At 43.0% G+C, this 19831-nt stretch overlaps 1 protein-coding gene and 1 pseudogene across 3 annotated transcripts; one reads left to right on the top strand and one right to left on the bottom strand.

The window, feature by feature from the left end:
- Positions 1 to 287: 287 nt before the first annotated feature.
- On the top strand, positions 288 to 1960 carry LOC110149793 (RNA-binding motif, single-stranded-interacting protein 2 pseudogene; annotated as a pseudogene).
- Positions 1961 to 14448: 12488 nt separating this feature from the next.
- TSACC (TSSK6 activating cochaperone) lies at positions 14449 to 19710 on the bottom strand. 3 transcript variants are annotated; one of them, XM_020912487.2, is made up of 4 exons: positions 19602 to 19710; positions 18708 to 18767; positions 15759 to 15881; positions 14449 to 14679 (listed from the first exon to the last, which is right to left on the bottom strand). In XM_020912487.2, the coding sequence occupies exons 2-4, from the start codon at positions 18742 to 18744 to the stop codon at positions 14462 to 14464; spliced, it is 378 nt and encodes a 125-aa protein (XP_020768146.1). In that variant the 5' UTR covers positions 18745 to 18767; positions 19602 to 19710; the 3' UTR covers positions 14449 to 14461. The 3 variants fall into 3 exon arrangements, with proteins under 3 accessions (XP_020768146.1, XP_020768147.1, XP_020768148.1); XM_020912488.2 differs by lacking the exon at positions 19602 to 19710 and adding an exon at positions 19384 to 19495; XM_020912489.2 differs by lacking the exon at positions 19602 to 19710 and adding an exon at positions 19280 to 19362.
- Positions 19711 to 19831: the final 121 nt, after the last annotated feature.

The following is a 19831-nucleotide window of genomic DNA, read 5'->3' as shown; positions in this document are numbered from 1 at the left end:
CTCCAGGTCAGAAGCAACCCTCATCCCTTGCAGATTAGCACCATCATCAAATACTTAAAGGATAAAAGGATGGTAGTTTTGTTGAGATTAAGTGATGGATACACAAGAGTTCATATATTATTCATTTGTCTGGCTCTTGCAGAAGCCAAGCAGAGGAGATGAGAATGAGTTACCTCAAATTTAACCACATGGGAGCCCCAATCATATCTGCCACACTGACTGTGGTATCTTCAGCAGCCAGCTTCTAGCATCAATATGTGACTGTCACTCTTCACTCCCCCCCTCCTCCCTTCTCCCTCTCCCTTCTCTTCCTCCCTCCCTCCCTCCTTCTCTCCCTTCTTTCCTCTCCCTTTCCCTCTCCCTCTTTCTCTCTTAGCTTCCTGACATTAAAGAGAAAATGCTGCTATCAGTGGCGTCCAGGCCTGGGATTTTGACTTTTGGCTATAACAAGAACAACAAGAAGCCATATGTGTCCTTGTCTCAGCAAATGGCACCTCCGAGTCCAAGCAGCAGCAGTGGGAGCGCGGCGAGTGGCCAAATGAGCAAGACCAACCTCTACATCCGGGGGCTGCAGCCGAGCACCACGGACCAGGACCTGGTGACGCTCTGTCAGGCATACGGAAAGATTGTCTCCACTAAGGCCATCCTGGACAAGACCACAAACAAGTGCAAAGGCTATGGCTTTGTGGACTTTGACAGCCCTTCAGCCGCACAGAGAGCGGTAACCGCGCTGAAGGCCAGTGGTGTGCAAGCGCAGATGGCAAAGCAACAGGAGCAGGACCCCACAAACTTATACATCTCAAACCTCCCGCTGTCGGTGGATGAGCAGGAGCTGGAGGGGATCCTGCAGCCCTTCGGCCAGGTCGTCTCCCCTCGGATCCTGCGTGACACCAGTGGGGCCAGCAGAGGGGTCGGCTTTGCCAGGATGGAGTCCACAGAGAAGTGTGAAGCCATCATCACCCACTTTAATGGAAAATATATTAAGACACCCCCTAGAGTACCAGCCCCATCTGATCCCTTGCTTTGCAAATTTGCTGATCGGGGTCCAAAGAAACGACAGAACCAAGGAAAATTTGTGCAGAACGGACGGGCCTGGCCAAGAAATGGAGACATGGGTGGCATGGCTTTGACCTATGACCCCACCACGGCTCTTCAGAATGGGTTTTACCCCGCTCGTTACAACATCACCCCCGGCAGGATGCTGGCTCAGTCTGCACTGTCCCCGTATCTTCCGTCTCCTGTGACGTCGTATCAGAGAGTGACTCAGACATCTCCTCTACAAGCACCTAACCCGTCTTGGATGCACCACCCGTCATACCTCATGCAGCCCTCAGGTTCAGTTCTGACACCAGGAGTGGACCATCCCATTTCTCTCCAGCCTGCCTCCATGGTGGGACCTCTGACCCAGCAGCTGGGCCACCTCTCTCTCAGCAGCACGGGCACGTACGTGCCCTCTGCAGGGGGCTTACATCTCCCAGTACACGCCGGTGCCCACTTCCAGCGTTTCAGTTGAGGAGAGCGGCAGCCAGCAGAACCCGGCGCCGGTGGACGCGCCCGCGGAGCACGGCGTCTACCCCTTCCCGTTGAGCAAGTGACGGCGGTAAGAGGCGCACGGGCCGCGAGCCGCCGAGGTGGACTGGTTCTCACGCTGTCACTGCCCCTCCCGCCCTCTCTGGCTTACGCCTCTTTTAGGGTCTCCCTCCCCGCCTTCGTGGAATATAAAAGAATTCTGGGAGATGCTGATGCTCCAGACTCCAGAGGGCTGACCGGGAATACGGCCCTCCGGGGGCCCAGCTGAGGACGGACACGGCGGTCGGTTTGCACAGGCCTGGGCCCGGGAAGAGAAAGCCCTGCAGCCCCGCCCTCCGCTCTTCCATCCGCCGGTGGAGCCTGGGGAGGGGGCGGCCCCTGTTGTGTGCGCTGCAGCCGAGGACGTCAAGAACCCTTTTTCCTTTGCGAAGAAAGTTTGCTGTTTTAACTGCAATATACTCTTATCCTACGCCAAAGAGGCTGGTGCCTGGGACTTCTCATCTTTGTGAAAAACCATTTTTGATGTGTTGGACTTACTTGGGAAGGCTTTTCTTTTTATATAAAACAATTTATTTCCTAAAAAAAAAAAATACGTGACTGTTGGTCTGGAAAGTGTGTCCTCCATCCTCCTTGGTAAGGATGGGCAAAAGCAGGTGGGCTTTATAGGGGAAGGACAGCGGCACGTCATCTCCATCTCACCACAAGATCAAATGAACTCTCCTGCTCTCTAACCAACAGTCGGCAGGAAATTCAGTTGTCTTGACTGGCCCAACACGTGCCAGTCCACTGGATTGATGATGTACTATTCGGACTTGATCATGAAAGATGGTAAGTGGTTTAGTAAGACCGGAAGATTCAGGTTCCTGGCTGTACAGCTGTTAGCAAACTAATACCCTCTTGGGCCCTTGGAGTTTCTCCTTTCCTTTCATTGCTCCTACCCAGGACTGTAACGTGCAGCAAATCATCTCTGCCACCAAGGGCTTTGTAGCTAATAGATATTGCCTAATTATCACTAGGACCAAGTAGCCTCTATGCTCTGTTAGACCCCAAACAATGATGAAGAACTCTCTCTGACATATTCCTAGTGTCCACAAGACTACTTATCCATTCATAAATCTTACCTGAGGAACGCATGTCTTGTTTCCAAGCACCTAACCCCATACCCTAGGTTTACTATAATATTATCCCAGGGGCCCCTCTGCTGTGTAGAGTACAGCTGTGAATGCTTCTGGATCATTGCCCACCCAATCCCAATCCCATGATTTAATCACAACTGATCCACTGATTATATATGGAGCTGCCTGCTTCATTTTTCAGTCTCAAGATGCCTTCTCAGTTTGGTGGGCACTTTTTACTCCCTCTGTCCTCCAACACTGACACATTGAAGAAACTTTAAGGGATCCAATAATCTGAGGCATGCCAGAATATCTCCTCTGTAATAAAGGACAAAGAGCTGCATTTTGTATCTCCTACCACTAAGAAGAGCAGTAACTGGCAGAACTCTTTGGATTTTGATGGCAGCCTATTTCACACATGGGAACTTTGCTCCACACCATTTATGAGGTGACTTGAAGGACTATTAGTTTTGAGTGGGGTTCAAAGCATGAGAAAGAGGTATACAGCACATCTAGGCTATGACTGAAGCTATCCCATCGCTAAAGCCACATCACACACACACACAAATGCAATGAATTCAAAGGTATTTACAGTGGATTAGAATATTGTAGAGAGTCTCTAGAAAACCCCCGTAGAACTGTTAACACAGACTCGAGGTTCTGGAGCAAAATTCTGCCAAATATGAAAGAGAATGACTTGTCATTTGCCAAATGGGCTATAAGGCTTGAGCACAGACCCAGCACTGACTATGGGACACGGAGACTACTCATCTAGAGCTGCTCATCTTGACTGGGCATTATCAGATCCCTTCAGTCATAAGATGGGGAGGGCACTGCAACAATCCACTGTACAATGGGGAAGTGCATATTTGGTATTAGGCCTGAGCAGGTCCAAAAGACACTTGCTAATTACATCAAGTGGTGGTCCAGATTGTCTATGCCCTTTGCTCCAGGGCTTTTCCCCTCAACTCATATCTATGGCCTCACGGGAAACTTTCCAAGACAAACTGACAGAGGAACAAAAACTGAGGTCTGGTTTTGAACACACCCTGGATATTTGATATTAGTGTACTTGATACATACGAAAATATTTACAGTGAAATTACATAATATATGCAACTTGTTTAAAATACCACGAGGAGGGGAAAGAATGCGACAGGCCATGGTTAAGGAGGGAGTGGCCATGGTTAAGCGTGAGTTAGGGATAGATGAGAGTTCATACACTATTCTATTTACTTAGGTGTACATTCTAAATTCTCTTTTTTTAAAATTTTTATTTACTTTTATTTTTGGGGGGCACTGGGTCTTTGGTGCTTTGTGCAGGCTTTCTCTAGTTGTGGTGAGCAGGGCTTCACTGCAGTGCTAGGGCTTCTCATTGCGGTGGTTTCTCTTGTTGCAGAGCACAGGTTCTGGGTGCTTGGGCTCAGTAGTTGAGGCTCTTGGGCTTAGTTGCTCTGCTGCATGTGGGATCTTCCCAGATCAGGGATTGAACCATTGTCCCTTGCATTGGCAAGTGGATTCTTATCCACTGTGCCACCAGGGAAGTCCCCTAACTTCTTTGTCAGTCAAAGTTAAGAACAACTCAGTCTGGTCCAGAGATGGGTCGGCAGGATACCCTGAGGTTACCATGATACACTGGGCTGCTGCCGTCTCACAGCCTTACTCAGGGGTGGTCTTAAAGGACACCGTGCGTGGAAATACACGGAGGGCCAGAGCCTTGAGCATCAGACCTAGCTCTTCACTTTATATGGCAGAAGAGGCCTTAGGTTGAGTATACACGGAGTTCTGGACAGTAGTGGTGAATGGCTTGGCTAGTTGATCAGGGGCCTGAAGGAGAAAAGCTTGGAAAATCAGAGACAAGGAAGTATGGGAAAGAAAACATTGGTGGAAAAGAATAATAGTGACTTTTATTTCCAGTAATCACATTATGTTCCTAATGGTGAAGCAAGGGTTACTTGGCTTTTTTTCTCTTTTTTTGCCATGTTTCACAGCATGTGGGATCTTGTTATTTTTTTTTTATGCTTATTATTTATTTTGTCTGCGAAGGGTCTTAGTTTTAGCACACTGGATCTTCCACCTTTGTTGCGGCTGAGACATTTGGATTCAGTTTCCCGAACAGGGATTGAACCTGGACACCCTTCATTGGGAGCTCGGAGTTGTATCCACTGGATACCCAGGGAATTCCTGGGCTCTTTCATTCTTAAACATGTTTTCATCTAAGACTATCTTAGCTTTTCTAACCAAAGCTAAGGAGAGCAGAGTCTGAAAGTAGCTCTTCCTTTCATGCAAGTCTTAACCTTGTGGTGCCCAGAGCTCTCTTCTCTGCCTCTTCATTCTCTAGGTTAGCTCCTCCAGTTTTGTGGCTTTCAATACCACTAACACACTGATGTCCACAGAATTTTAATCTCCTCCCCACTGTGTTCAAGTCATGCATCTGCCTTCCTGGTGGACATTTCTGCTTAAATATGTAACAGGCATCACAAATTTAACACAGTCAAAACCTTTCTTCTGTATCCATCCCTTTTATTACTTTTCCAGGCTTCTCCACTGCATAAATGACAACTCATCATTCCAAGTGTTCAGGTCAAAAATCTAGCACCATCCTTGACTTCTCTTTTCTCTCACACATCATACCTTCTATGACCAAATCCTGGACCTATACCTTCAAAATATATTCCGACTCCAAACATTTTTCACCAGCTCTGTAGCTATGACCCTGTTCCAAGCCACCTTCACCTCTTGTCTAGATTATCAAATAGTCTCCTCCTCCCTTCACCTCTATCAATTTTCAACTCAGCAGCTACAGTCATTCTGTAAAAATATATTTCTGGGATTTCCCTGGTGGTCCAGTGGTTTAGAATCCGCCTTCCAATGCAGGGGGCCCAAGCTCAGTTCCACTAAGTTTCCACATATTGTGGGGGCAGCTCTGGGGCAACTAAGCCACGAACGGCAACTAGAGAAGCCCATGTGCCGCAACTACTGCATCTAGAGCCCATGCTCATCAACAGAAGCCCTTGCGGCGCAACTTAGACCCAGCACATCCAAAAAAATAAAGGTGTTTCTGATCACATGACTCTTCACAACCCTCCAGTGGTTTCCCATTGCGCTCAGAGTAAAAACCAAAGTCCTGAAAATATCCTGCAATGCCCTACACATCATCTGGGATTCTCATCCCTCTCTGATCTCACCTCCTTCCACTCTTCCTTGCAGTGATGCCATCGCAGCCATTTTGACCTATTTGTTCTCCCAGAATTCCAGGCGCTCCTTATGCCTTTGCACTTTCTGCTCCCTTGGCCTGTAATGTGCTGCTCCCATGTGGCTCATTCCTTCTCGACCTTCCCGTCTCTGCTCAAATGCTACTTGATCAGTAAGACTTCCCCTGCCTGCCACAATCTCTCCCTTCCCCCTGCTCTTCCCCCTGTTATACTACACCAAGGGTTTTCACACGCTGATTTCAGGACCCCTTTCCACCCTTAAAAATTGAGGACCCCAAACAGCTTTTGTATATATCTTTCAATATTTCAGTTCAGTTCAATTCAGTTGCTCAGTCGTGTCCGACTCTTTGCAACCCCATGAATCGCAGCATGCCAGGCCTCCCTGTCCATCACCAACTCCTGGAGTTTACTCAAACCCATGTCCACCGAGTCGGTGATGCCATCCAACCATCTCATCCTCTGTCGTCCCCTTCTCCTCCCGCCCCCAATCCCTCCCAGCATCAGGGTCTTTTCCAATGAGTCAACTCTTCGCGTCAGGTGGCCAAAGTATTGGAGTTTCAGCTTCAGCATCAGTCCTTCCAATGAACACCCAGGACTGATCTCCTTTAGGATGGACTGGTTGGATCTCCTCGCAGTCCAAGGGACTCTCAAGAGTCTTCTCCAACAACATAGTTCAAAAGCATCAATTTTTTGGCACTCAGCTTTCTTCACAGTCCAACTCTCACATCCATTCATGACCACTGGAAACACCATAGCCTTGACCAGATGGACCTTTGTTGGCAAAGTAATGTCTCTCCTTTTTAATATGCTATCTAGATTGGTTATAACTTTCCTTCCAAGGAGTAAGCGTCTTTTAATTTCATGGCTGCAATCACCATCTGCAGTGATTTTGGACCCCAAAAAAATAAAGTCTGACACTGTTTCCACTGTCTCCCCATCTATTTCCCATGAAGTGATGGGACCAGATGCCATGATCTTAGTTTTCTGGATGTTAAACTTTATGCCAACTTTTTTACTACCCTCTTTCACTTTCATCAAGAATATTTTTAGTTCATCTTCACTTTCTGCCATAAGGGTGGTGTCATCTGCATATCTGAGGTTATTGATATTTCTCCCAGCAATCTTGATTCCAGCTTGTGCTTCTTCCAGCCCAGCGTTTCTCCTGATGTACTCTGCATATAAGTTAAATAAGCAGGGTGACAATATACAGCCTTGACGTACTCCTTTTCCTATTTGGAACCAGTCTGTTGTTCCATGTCTTACCTTGTTAAAAATTAGAACATTTTAAAATATTCATGTGTTCATTTGAAAACAATAGCAACCTCATGTTAAATATTTTTAATAAAAATATAGTATTCAAAACAAAATTAGTGAGAGCACTATTTACCTTTTTCAGTTCAGTTCAGTCGCTCAGTTGTCTCCGACTCTTTGCAACTCCCATGGACTGCAGCACGCCAGGCCTCCCTGGCCATCAACTCTCAGAGCTTGCTTAAACTCATGTCCATTGAATCGGTGATGCCATTCAACCATCTCATCCTCTGTCATCCCCTTCTACTCCTGCCTTCAATCTTTCCCAGCATCAGAGTCTTTCCCAATGAGTCAGTTCTTCCCATCAGGTGGCCAAAGTATTGGAGTTTCAGCTTCAGCATCAGTCCTTCCAATGAAAACTCAGGATTGATTTCCTTTACAATTGACTGGCTTGATCTCCTTGCAGTCCATGGGACTCTCAAGTCTTCTCCAGCACCACAGTTCAAAAGCATCACTTCATCGGTGCTCAGTTTCTTTTTATGGACCAACTCTCCATTCATACATGACCACTGGAAAAACCATAGCTTTGACTAGATGGACCTTTGTCGGCCAACTAATGTCTCTGCTTTTTATTATGCTGTCTAGGTTGCTCACAGCTTTTCTTCCAAGATGCATGCGTGTGTGTGTGAAAGTCGCTCAGTCATGTCCAATTCTTTGTGAGTCCATGGGGTCACAACCAGGTCTCCCACATTGCAGGTGGATTCTTTACCAAAGGAGAAAAGTGTCTCTTAATTTCATGGCAGCAGTCACCATCTGCAGTGATTTTGGAGCCCAAGAAAATAGTCTCACTGTTTCCATTGTTTCCCCATCTATTTGCCATGAAGTGATGGAACCAGATGCCATGATCTTTTTACCTTTTTACCAATCTCTTTAATGTCTGGCTTAATAGAATAGTAACTAGATTCTCATATCTGTATCCAATCTGTTGTGATCTCACATCCCTGTCGCCTCTGGAAAATCCCACTGTATACTCATGAGAGAATGAGAATGCAGGCTAATAATGTCTTAGTATTACTTACTACAAAAATTGTCTTGACCTCACAGATCCCCTAAAGGGTTTTAGGAACACTGAGGAGTCTCTGGTCCCACTTGCAGAACTATATACTATATTTTAATAGTTCTTATTGTCATCTAACATAACTATTTACTTGTTTTCTTACTGTCAGTCTCCCTGCACTAAAATGAAAACTCCATGAGGTGGAGATTTTGTCTGTTCTGTCAACTGTTCTATCCCCAGCTCTGAAATCAATGCCTGCCACATGAGAGGCACCAGTAAATGAGTGAATGAAGAAATGAAAACAAAGGAACAACTGTTAATCATTTTTAGGATTATCTCATCATGAAGAATGCAGAAATGCTGTAAAACATCTCATTTTTTTTTAACATCTCATTTTTAAAACAATTCCATTGATGAGTTGCCGGGGTCCAGCCTCCGCAGGATCCAGGGGGCACCCTCAGGATGAACGGCGTTGGCGAGAGAGAGAGAGAAGACACGTGAGACCCGCCTTGATAGGGCCAAGTCTGCGAGGGAGAGAGAGAGAGAGAGAGAGAGTGTGTGAATGAACAGATGGGGGTGTTTACAGGGTCTGGCAGAGTCTGGCAATGCTTATTTTTTACCATAGCTTTTATACCCTAAGTTAGTACATTTCTAAGGGGAAGATTTAACATTACGTCAGCTTGTCCTTCACGAAACCAGTGTGTTTTCTGCATACTTCTTTGTTTATGAGGGTCTTGTACATTATCTTCTGGCCTTGGGGCCTATTAACATTTTATGCAGGTCAGGTGAATGTAAACCTATTTTCTGTTTCTATGGTGACCTTAACTGAAAGGTAGCAGTCTCATAGGGCAACAGTACAGAGTGGAAGTATAACCTTGTTAATACAAAAATTAATCCTTCTGCAGAAGTTGTCAGTTGCGTTTATCTAAGACGTTTACCCCACACAGACTCTGCGGCTTCGGTGAGGCAGCTTCTGCCTAGCACTCCTGGCTGACAATTAACAACCATCTCATTGTTACCACACCAGGGTGGTATTTCTCTAGGCTCTTATTTCTCCAGATCTTTAACTATATTAACAATGGTTTCTATAACACAACCTTAGCACATTAAAAGCAAAAACACAGCAAGCGAAACACAGCAAGCAAACGTCAACCCAATAACCACCTTTAGAATAATTTTTCTTATGTTTTCTAATAGGACTTCTTCACTCCCCGAAGGGCTCTATGTCTACTAGGGCCTTTATATGATCAGGTTTTTTATGCTATTTTATGATTAGGGTATTAATATAAGCAATCATGCATATTAGTACCAAGGGCATAAATGCATTTGCCAAACAAACTAAAATACCAGCAAAGGAGTTTAAATTAAAACACTCTTTTCACCCTGGATAATCTCATAAAATACCACCACCTGGGAAACTTGATTAAAGTTCTAAATTGATTCTTATTTGGGAAGAGATGGGGGAAGGCCTTCTGCCTGTGTCACAGAAATTAGGGAGTGGTCTATTGAGGCAGGCATCAGAAAGACAGATATCATCTTTAAGGTGAGCGCCGGGGGCAGCTTTTCGAAATCCCTGAAAACCTGATCTGCCTTGCCTGTCAGGTTTTCTCCCTCATGACCTTGTCATGGTTGGGATCTTGTGTGCCGGCTCCCGGCAACGAGTCTATCCTAAGTTTGAAGTACCTATCAAACAGATAAAACAATGAATCACCTATGATCTATTTTATTTCATGCACACCCCAGCCAAGGTTCTTTTGAGGCAAACCACAGACATCATCTGCATAAGTTTCTATGTATCTTCAAATATACTGATCTTCATTTTCAAATTTTTATTATGAAAATATTCAAACATACATAAAAGTTGACTTTTTTCCATGAAAAATCATAATTACCACTACCTAAATTTTATAATAATATTTTATTCTATTTGTCACATAAATATCTATCCATCCTTCCATCTGTTTGGTTTTTTTTTGGATGCATTTCAGAGTGAGTTGTAGACATCAGTATACTTCACCACTAAACCCTTCTGTATGGATATCATTAATTAGAGATTAATATTTGTTTAGTTTCTTTCTTGTTTTTTATTTAATTTTTAAATTTATTTGGCTGTACAGGGTCTTAGCTGCTTAGCTGTATGTAAAATCTTTAGTTGCGGCATGGAACTCTTAATTGCGGCCTGCAGAATTTAGTTTCCTAAACAAGGAATGAACCTAAGGTTCCCTGCATTGAGAACTCAGAGTCTTAACCACTGGACCATCAAGGAAGTCCCTATAGTTTTACCTTAAAATTAAAATTTATATCCAATGAAATGCACAAATCTTAAGTGTATCATTTGATAAATTTTGACAAATGCATACACCTGTGTAACCCAAACCCTATATCAAAATATAGAGCCATCAAACAGAAAGTTCCCTTTACAAAAACCCTTCCCAGTCAATTCTTATTCCCACTCCATCCCCAGAGGCAGTTGTTGTTCTTAGGTTTTCTTCCATCCTATATTAATACTGCATGTTTTAGAGCTTCAAATACAGTGGTACAATGTGTGCTCTTTTCTGCAAGATGTCTTTCCCTCAGTATAATGTAATGTTTTTGAGATTCATTCATGTTGTTGAATATATCAGTAGTTTGCTCCTTTTTATTGCTAAGTAGCACTCTATTGCTTGAATGTAAGTTTATCCTGACCTGTCATTATGAAATGTCACTCTTTATCTCTAGCAGTATAATTTGTCTTGAAGTCCACATCATCTGATATTAATACAGCCCCTCTAGCTTTCCTCTGCTGTTAGCACGGTAGTTTTTTTCTACTCATTTACTTTCACCAAAATGTATTTTTACAAGTAAAGTCTGCCTTATTCAGATTGACCCCTGAGTTCTTCCAACACAATTCTTAAACAGTTTCTTTCTACCTGATATGATAAGATATTCCAGGTTCATCTTGTACTTTTCCTGCCAGAGAACTGGAAATAGTCATTTCTCCAAGGAACTCTAATTCCTTTAGTTGAAAAAAAGTGGCACTTAAAGGCTATATTCTGGGTGCTAGGGGTATTCATTGCTTCAGAGTTGATCAATTTTGAGGACTTTTCAGTGAATATGACTTTCTGAGAAAGGTGTTAGCTCAGTGTAGACTCACTTTATTGCATGTGGATGTCCAGTTGTTTTAACACTGTTTAGAAAACACTATCCTTCCTCCATTGGATTGCCTTTACTCCTTTGTCAAAGATCAATTGACTATGTGGGTCTATTTTTGTGTTTTCTCTTCTGTTCCATTGATTTGTCTTTTATCAATACCATACTTGATTAGTGCAGCTTTATATGAAGTCTTGAAGACTTAATAAGTCTTCCTCATTCTCTCCCCTCCTTCTCCTCCTTCAATATTGTACTGGCTATGCTAGGTCTTTTGCCTCTTCATATAAACTTTAGAGTCAGTTTGTCAGTATTGACAAAGTAATCTGCTGGGATTTTGATTGGGATTGTATTGAATCTATTGATCAAGATGGGAAGAACCAACACCTAACAAGACTGAGTCTTCCTTGAGACTTCTCTGACAGTCCAGTGGTTAAGAATCTGCACTTCCAATGCAGGGGATGTGGGTTCCATACCTGGTCAGGGAACTAAGATCCCACGTGCCAAAAAAAAAAAAAAAAAAAAGAAAACCTCCCAAAACCCAAGATTGAGTCTTCCTATCCATGAACATGGAATATCTTTTCATTAAGTGTGATTATAAATTTTTATTGAATATATTTGACAAATAACATTGTGTACATTTAAGGTGTGTGTGGTATGTTTTGTTATGTTACTTTTGATATCTTATGTTACTTTTGATATCTTTATATTTTGTACTATGATTGCTGTTGTAGTTATACTTACCATATTACATAATTATGGCACAATACTGTTGTCTACATTCATTATAGGGTACATCAAGATCACTATGGCTTATTTACTACTTATTGAAAGTTCATACCCTTAAACAACATCACTTTTTTATCCCTCCACCCCCATCCCCTGATAACTACCATTTTACTATGTTTTTTTAGATCCCATAAATAAATGATATTATACAGTACTTGTCTTTCTCTGACTTATCTCACTTAGCATAATGTGCTTGAAGTCTATCCATGTTGTCACAAATGGCAAGATATCCTCCTTTCTTATGGCTGAATAATATTCCATTGTGTATACATACCACATCTTTTTTATCCCTTCATTCTCTGAAGGGCATTTAGGTTGCTTCCAATCTTGGTTACTGGGAACACTGCAGTAAACATGGGAGTGCACTTCTCTCTTCAAAATACTGTTTTCACTTCCTTTGGGTATATACCCAGTAGTGGAACTGCTGGGTCACATGGCATATCTATTTTTAATTTTTTCAGGAGTCTCTCTATTGCTTTCCATAGTCACTGGACCAATTTACATTTCCATCAACAGTGTTTAAAGGTTCCTTTTTCACCCACATCCTCACCAACAACTGTTATCTTTTGTTTTCTTGATGCCATTCTAATGGGAGCATAACTCTTAAAATTTTAAGTGTGAATGGAGAGATCACTGGCTAAGGGAAGAGGGGATCCCATTCAGATCTTATTCAAAAATTCCATTTTAATGAAGATGATGATGTGATGCAACAAACACTTCCAGACATAACATATCCTTCCTCTTTCCAAGCAGTTAGGTCAAAACTTATGCACAAATGTCAGAGCCTCTTTCTAAAAATTACTTTCTCTTTTCTCCACAGATAATAGCTTAATCAAAATTTTTCAATGCCCAACCCCAATTTCTCAAGCTTCACTTCAGCCTTATTCCTGCTGTCTTCCTTTTTTTAACTTTTATTTTTAATTGGAGGATGACTACAATATTGTGATAGTTTATGACATACATCTCTGCTCAGTCTTCCTTATTCATACAGAATAAAGAACTCTCTCTGGAAGCAGATTCAAGATGGCACTCACCTTCTCCTGTCAGACCAAGTCATGCACTCATCTTCTCCTGCAAGACCATCAAAATTGCAACTAGCTGTTGAACAACCATCGACAGGAGGACACTGGAACCCAACAATGGCAAAGGACTAGGAATCCCCAGAGAATTTAACTTTGAAGGCCAGCAGGATTTGACTGCAGGACTTTCACAACTGTTAACTGGTTATACCCCAATACAAAATATTAATAAAAAGTTTTTTTTAAAAAAAGAAGTCTCTGAAAAACCATTCAAAGAGTTGAAGCCAATGTGAAATTCTCTTCTCAATCACTGCTTTCTCACTTTCTTATCTCTGTATTCAGGCCTAACTCTGCTTTCATCTTCTCCACATTCCACAGGAAAATAAGCTTCTGGAAAAAGGACCTAGTCTCAGTCTCAAGAATAATTTGCCAACACAAATGTGTAAGAAAGCAGTGATCTAATGTGGTTCAAATGACTAAGCCAACCTCTGGTGTCCACTTCTCAAACACTGAAAACACAAGGCTGGATTTGAACCCCCATTAAAGCTAAATTGATTTCCCAACTTAGAAATTTCAGGATGCTGTAGCTTGGTGTTTCAAGCTCGAGACTAGTCCCTCTCTACAACATAGCTAAGATTCACCCATTGCCTGTCTTTATTTCTAAACCCTTTATCCAGACCCTGGTAGTTTCATAGGGGCCTCTCCACTTCCATCCTCCCTCCACCCCAAAATGTTTTGGCCATTTTGTATCCTTTGCTACCTGAAAGCCTCCAATGGCTTTCCAGTGCTTCAAACGAATCAGAGCTTCTAACAGTTGTTAGCAGAACAATTCCCCAGGGAAAGCTGCTCTGTTCTCAGCTGCTCCACATTCTGCTTCACATCACATTCTACATTCTGGGGGTTAAAAAGCCTCTTTCCTAATTTTTGATGACTTATTCCCCTACCTCTAGGTTTTTGCCCAAGCTTTCCAACTGACATGGAACTAACTACCTTACCTCATCTGCCCAGGCCACCCAACGTAGCTCCTTCATCAAGTGCCACCACTTCCTCCAGCAAGATTCCACGCCTGATCCAGTACCCTACTAACCTCTATCTCTGCACTTCCATTCCCTCTTAGAGTACTGCTAAATTTTACAATGAACTGTCTTTTCTGCCTTGCTAGATAGTAAACTCCCTCCCCACAATCTATTTCTTATGTAACATGCATTCCCAAGTGCCTAGTATAGTGCTTTGCACTCAGTGGGCACCTGTTACGAACTTGTAAACTAACCAATCCCATATAGAATATATAATCCCAGATTCCATCAACAGTTTACTGGGAAGAGAGCAGGGAAAACATACACAATAACTTTGCTTCACAATTCATTTACTGAATTGGGGCAGGTGATTTAACAATAGATTGCGAGATAAGGCTGGGAGAGAAGAGTTCTTGCTTTCTTTCCCAGGAGCCAGTTCTGTCATGGATGCTTGTAAATTTTCCAAAATAGCCATCTGTTGTTGGGCAAGCTGGGTCTGAAGCTGGAGATTGGCATACATACATTCTAGGAGTCCTAGGCATTCCTTGGGCTTGTGGTCAATACCTGAAGGAAGAGCAATGGAGGTGCAAAGGGGACAAAAGAGTTTTTATAATTGTACTGAGATGGGAAAGGTTCTAATAAGAACACCCCTCTAACCTTTCTGGGTACAACTCAACCCAGATGCAACTATGCTCGACTGTCACCTTCTCTATGAAGCCTACCTGGCCAGCCTATTTGAAACCAATACACTGGAATTTATTACTCACTCCCTTGCTTCACTTTTCCCCTTAGTACTTAATGATTATTTGGCGTAACTTGTAATTACTTATTTAATTGTTGGCTAATTCCCCCTTCTAGAATGTAAACTCCAGGAAGGCATGGATTTTTGTCTGATTTGTTCACTAGTGTGTCCCCAGCATCTAGAAGGATACCTGTCATGTAAGTGTTCAACAGATATTTGATGAGTGAATGAAATGGTTTGAGATTGAGGCCTAACCTCCCTTTCAAGAGCTCAGGAGATGCCTGAGCCACCTTCTCTCTTACCTGACACAGTAAGGTCATCAGCACTGACTCGAAGTTCTTCCTGCATTCTAACTTCAACCAGTCTTGCTGCACCCATTTTTAATGTTTTTAACTACATTATACACATCCAGCTCTGCCAGTTAACCCTGGTAGTTATTTATATATTGTATATGCATTGGTCTTGACTTCTTTGTTAAACCCTGAGGTCCTCAAACTCAGGAGTTATGACTGTCTAGTGCTCTGTTTGGCTTCCCACAAGTATGCTAAACATGCGCTGATTTCTCCGTGGGAGGATGAATAACTGAAATGCAAAGAAACTGAGCTAATAGTTACTACTCCCTTCCCTAGTCACTTTTTAACACTGCAATGAAAGTCTTATTTCAGTCCTGCCAGTCTAATAAAGGCATTAACAAGCAAAACAAACAAATGAATTGGTAAAATCAGGAAGAAAATGAAATGAACAGAACTGAATAATCAACAAACTACCAGCGAAAAATCTAAAGGTGCCTGGACCCAGAGGTAGGCACCAAAATCAATAAAAGAAAGTTCCAGCCACCTTGTCCATAAAACTCTCCCCACTGCTGAGTCTATTTGGGAAATCCACCCTGCCTCCTCCGTACCTGATGGCAACTTCGTTGGCAGGATTTTCAGGAAAGTGACTGGTGAGGAACTTGCTTGAAGATTAATAAAGCTGGGGGAAGGTTTGGCTCGACAAAGAGGCACAGTATTACCCTCCTCTTTGGCTGGAACAAAATCAGAGGCAACTAAGTCAGAGTTCATTCCAACAAGGGACAGCCTAATCAGAACCCTGCATCTGGTCTATGAATGTAAGTGCTGAGGCCCTGGCCTGCATGTCTCCAAAGAAAGTTAAATAAGACAAAAAAAGAAACCACAGTGAGACTAAGGGAAACCAAGTAGAGATGGGATAAGCTAAAAATCTAATTTGCTTACATTTTACAAGTTCTTATTGATCTGTGCTACATGCTGACTATTGCACTAAATGCTAGGGCATAAACATGACCTAAGACATGGTTTCCTAGGTGTTTAATACCTAGTTAGGGAGACAAATCAGACACTGGTGAAATGGTGATATAGCAACACGGGACATAAACAGTGAGTCTGACAGTCTCGGGTGAAAATAAGTCCTTTTATCTTTTAGTTATACTGAAATGTGATTAAATGTAAAAATGAGTGTTTCTGAAAGGGTGGGGGAAGAGTTATCAACATGAATACAACAGACAAAGAAGACTCCAAGCAGGTGGAGGATATTTACTGGACCTTGAAAATAGGAAGCTTCAGATAAGTGGAAAAGATAATTCAAGTGGGAGAAAAAAAGATGGTATGAGCAAAGATAAGGATGCAAGAATATGGCTAGAATGATAAGAGAGCCCTAGGAAAGTGGCCAGAATTAGGGTGGGGAGAGTAGGAAAAGCAGGATGGGTCATGGAAGACCCTTTCCAATATAAATCTGAGACTCTCTCAGAAAATCATTGAGCCTTTTTAAGGTTAGAAAATATAATACAATTTTTAATCAATACATTAGGATTAAAATGGGTTGAACATGGAAGTTCTTAATGGGGAAAAAAGATTACCTTTGGCAAAAATAGTTAAGTTAGAAGGAAAAATTGATTTGTAGAAAGAAAATGATGAGTGTTATGAGAGACATATGTTATTTCTGTCTACTGAGCCACCCTTCCTCTGAGAAGCTACTCGTTCCCCAGATTCTAGGTCATACATACATCAGGCCCCTCTCTCTATTCCAGACAGACAGATGGGCAGATAGCTGCAGGCACTGAATCCCCAGTTCCAGTCCCTGTGGTCCTCGTCACTCCTCTTCATTCTTATTCTCCAGCTACCTCATCAACCCTCCCAACTGCACAGGCACCTGAATTTCCTTTTTCACTCAAGGAAATCTGAGTTTCAGTAATGTCATAGTAACATAAATCACATTTTGGACATATTGGATCTGAGATGAGACAAGGCAGTCCAAACGCCTAAAAAACAGCCAAAGAGAGGGCACTGAGCTCAGGTGAAAGGTCAAACTTCCAGGCCAGACACAAAGAGGTGATGGAGGAGCTGCAGAAATACATTAGCTCTCCAAGGTCAAAATCTGGGAAAGAAACCTGGACCTTTGGGGAACTCCTCCTTCCCAAAGTTTGCAAGATGAAAAGGAAGTGGCAAAGTAGACAGAGGGCTTCTCTGGTGGTCCAGTGGTTAAGAATCCACCTGCCGAAGGAAGGGACATGGGTTGGATCCCTGGTCCAAGAGGATCCCACATTCCTCGAAGCTGCTAAGCCCGAGTGCCACAACTACTGAGCCCACGCTCTAGAGCCCGGGAGCTGAAACTACTGAAGCCTGGGCACCCTAGAGTCTGTGCTCCGCAACAAGGAAGCCACTGCAATGAGAAGCCCTTGCACTGCAACTAGAGAGCAGCCCCCACTCACCACAATTAAAGAAAGCCTGTGTGCAGCAAGAAGACCCAGCACGGCCAACATTAAGTAAGTAAAAATTAAAAATAAAAAAGTCAAAAGAAGAGAAATGGATGGAAAGGCAGAATATCTGGCTCCATGAAAGAATTAAAGGGATCAAGACAGTGGAAGTCCATAGCTCACTGTCAAAATAAGATCAAAGAACATAGAAAACTTGAATTTACTCATTCATACATATAACAGATAGCTTAGTGCTTCTGTGTATCAGCCACTGAAGATGCTACAGTGCATTAAACAGACATGGTTGCTATTCTCAGGAAATGAGAATATTACACTGTATTACAGTATTACACTGTAGACAGTGCATTTTCTACTGAACTGTAAGGTTTGAAGAGTACATTACACACAATTTATATTAAAAGAACTATACTGATGACTAGACAGTGTATAATAGAGGATGAAATTGGGGAGCAGCAAAAGGAAGAACAGACAAAATATAGAAAGTGATTTATATCCACTATCTTATACATTTCTCATACTGATCCTATGAAGTAGGTAGCCTTATCTGCACTTTTTTGAGAAAATTTAAGTTAGGAAATTTGCTCAAGATTTTTCAATGAGGCAGTGCTGGAATTAAATCCAGGCCTATAGACTCCAAAGTCATGTTCTTTACCACTGCACAATATAATCTGTGAAAAGAACTAGTTCACTTATGTTCAAGTTAAGACAGTACAGACCTCTCAGATAATCTATCCCACCTACAGTTAAGTGAATAGGCTCTGGAGTCAGATGGTTTCAGGCACTTCCCTGGCCACTAGTGGGACTGTCCCACTCAGTTTGATTATCTGTTCACTCGAGCCAATAGTATGTCTTCTGTCCTAAGTATTAAGAGGAGACGAAAAGGAATAATAATATACTTTTCAACCTGTAATTACTGAGTATCTACTATTCAACAGATCCAGTTCTAGACACTAGGAATACAGGAACGTTCCAGTTAGTGGGAAATGCAGAACAAATACAAATACTTTCCGACTAAGTAATAGGAAAAATCATACATACAACTAGCTTCATTTACCCAAAAGCTGGGCAATTAAGAAGGTCTGGTTTTAAGGGAGAGGAAGCAGGGCGTCTGACACATACCTCTTCTGTTAGCAGGATGACTAGGAAGCTGCTCCATCTGAACACCCACAGGTGTGGCTCCTGGGGAAAAAAAATCCATAGTATCTCATGACCGACAACCCATCTTACTGTTTTACTATTAACAATTTCTTAAGTTCTCCCCAGTAGAGCTCAGGCTGTTCCAATTTGGAGAGGAAAAAGTGTGAAAGGATGTACTGTCTTAGTTTATGGCCAAATAGAAGTAACTGTTCTTGAATTGTTTTTGGTCTCACTGCCCTTCCTTTAGTTTGGAAAACAGCTATTTTTTTCTGGACAAAACAGTACTTTAACCACGCCTAAACCTTTAGTCTCCTATGAATGGGCAAATATTCTGTGTTCTCTCGTTTTGATTTCTGTAACATCAGTCCTTTTCCTATTCTGTAGGGTTATTTTAAAGCTCCTGCTCCCCAGCATCTCTAATGAACCTGCAGCTGAGGCGATGAGGAGGGCACGGGAGGGAATGGGCGTGGACAAAGAAAATCTTGAGAGCACTATAGGGAACACTTGAAAAAGTGTTTTGGATAGGACAACTCGGGGAAAATGTAAGCCATCACCTCCTGGTACCGCTGACAGCCTCAGAATAAAGCATTTGCCTAAGAAGGGGAAAGTCCACGCACAGCAACGAGTCAGAGACAATAAACCACAATTCCCAGCGTGCCTGGAAGGGTGGTCACCGCTCAGCCCAGCCGGATTGGACTACAACTCCCATTTCACCCGCCATCAAACCAGCCAGGTCGTCTCTCAACCGCCGGTTTAAGTCCCGCCCCTCTATCCCTCCCCGTTGCTAAGGCTGGAACGAAAGCGTGGAAACTGCCACGCCTTTCTTGACCTTCGCGGCCCGAGAGAAGCCTAGACGCCAGAGTTTAATGACCTCACCTGTGGTGTTAATCGAAAGCCTCAACCCCAGCACCCACCCTCGTAGTTGATACACATGCGCAGTGGCGTGCCGGCCAACTGCCGGAGCCTCGGCGCTTGCGCTGAGGTTCGCGCCGCACGCGGCCGGGAGCGGCCACCCTATTGCGCAAGCGCCTGTGCCCTCGCATTGCTATCATCGTGCTTTCTCTATCTAACTTGCCCTGCGTTCTTACGCAGGGGGTGGGGCTAAG

Source organism: Odocoileus virginianus, chromosome 5 (genome assembly GCF_023699985.2).
Source record: "Odocoileus virginianus isolate 20LAN1187 ecotype Illinois chromosome 5, Ovbor_1.2, whole genome shotgun sequence".
NCBI lineage: Eukaryota > Metazoa > Chordata > Mammalia > Artiodactyla > Cervidae > Odocoileus > Odocoileus virginianus.
Note: the sequence above shows the minus strand (reverse complement) of the source record. Positions and strands in the feature narration are given on the sequence as shown.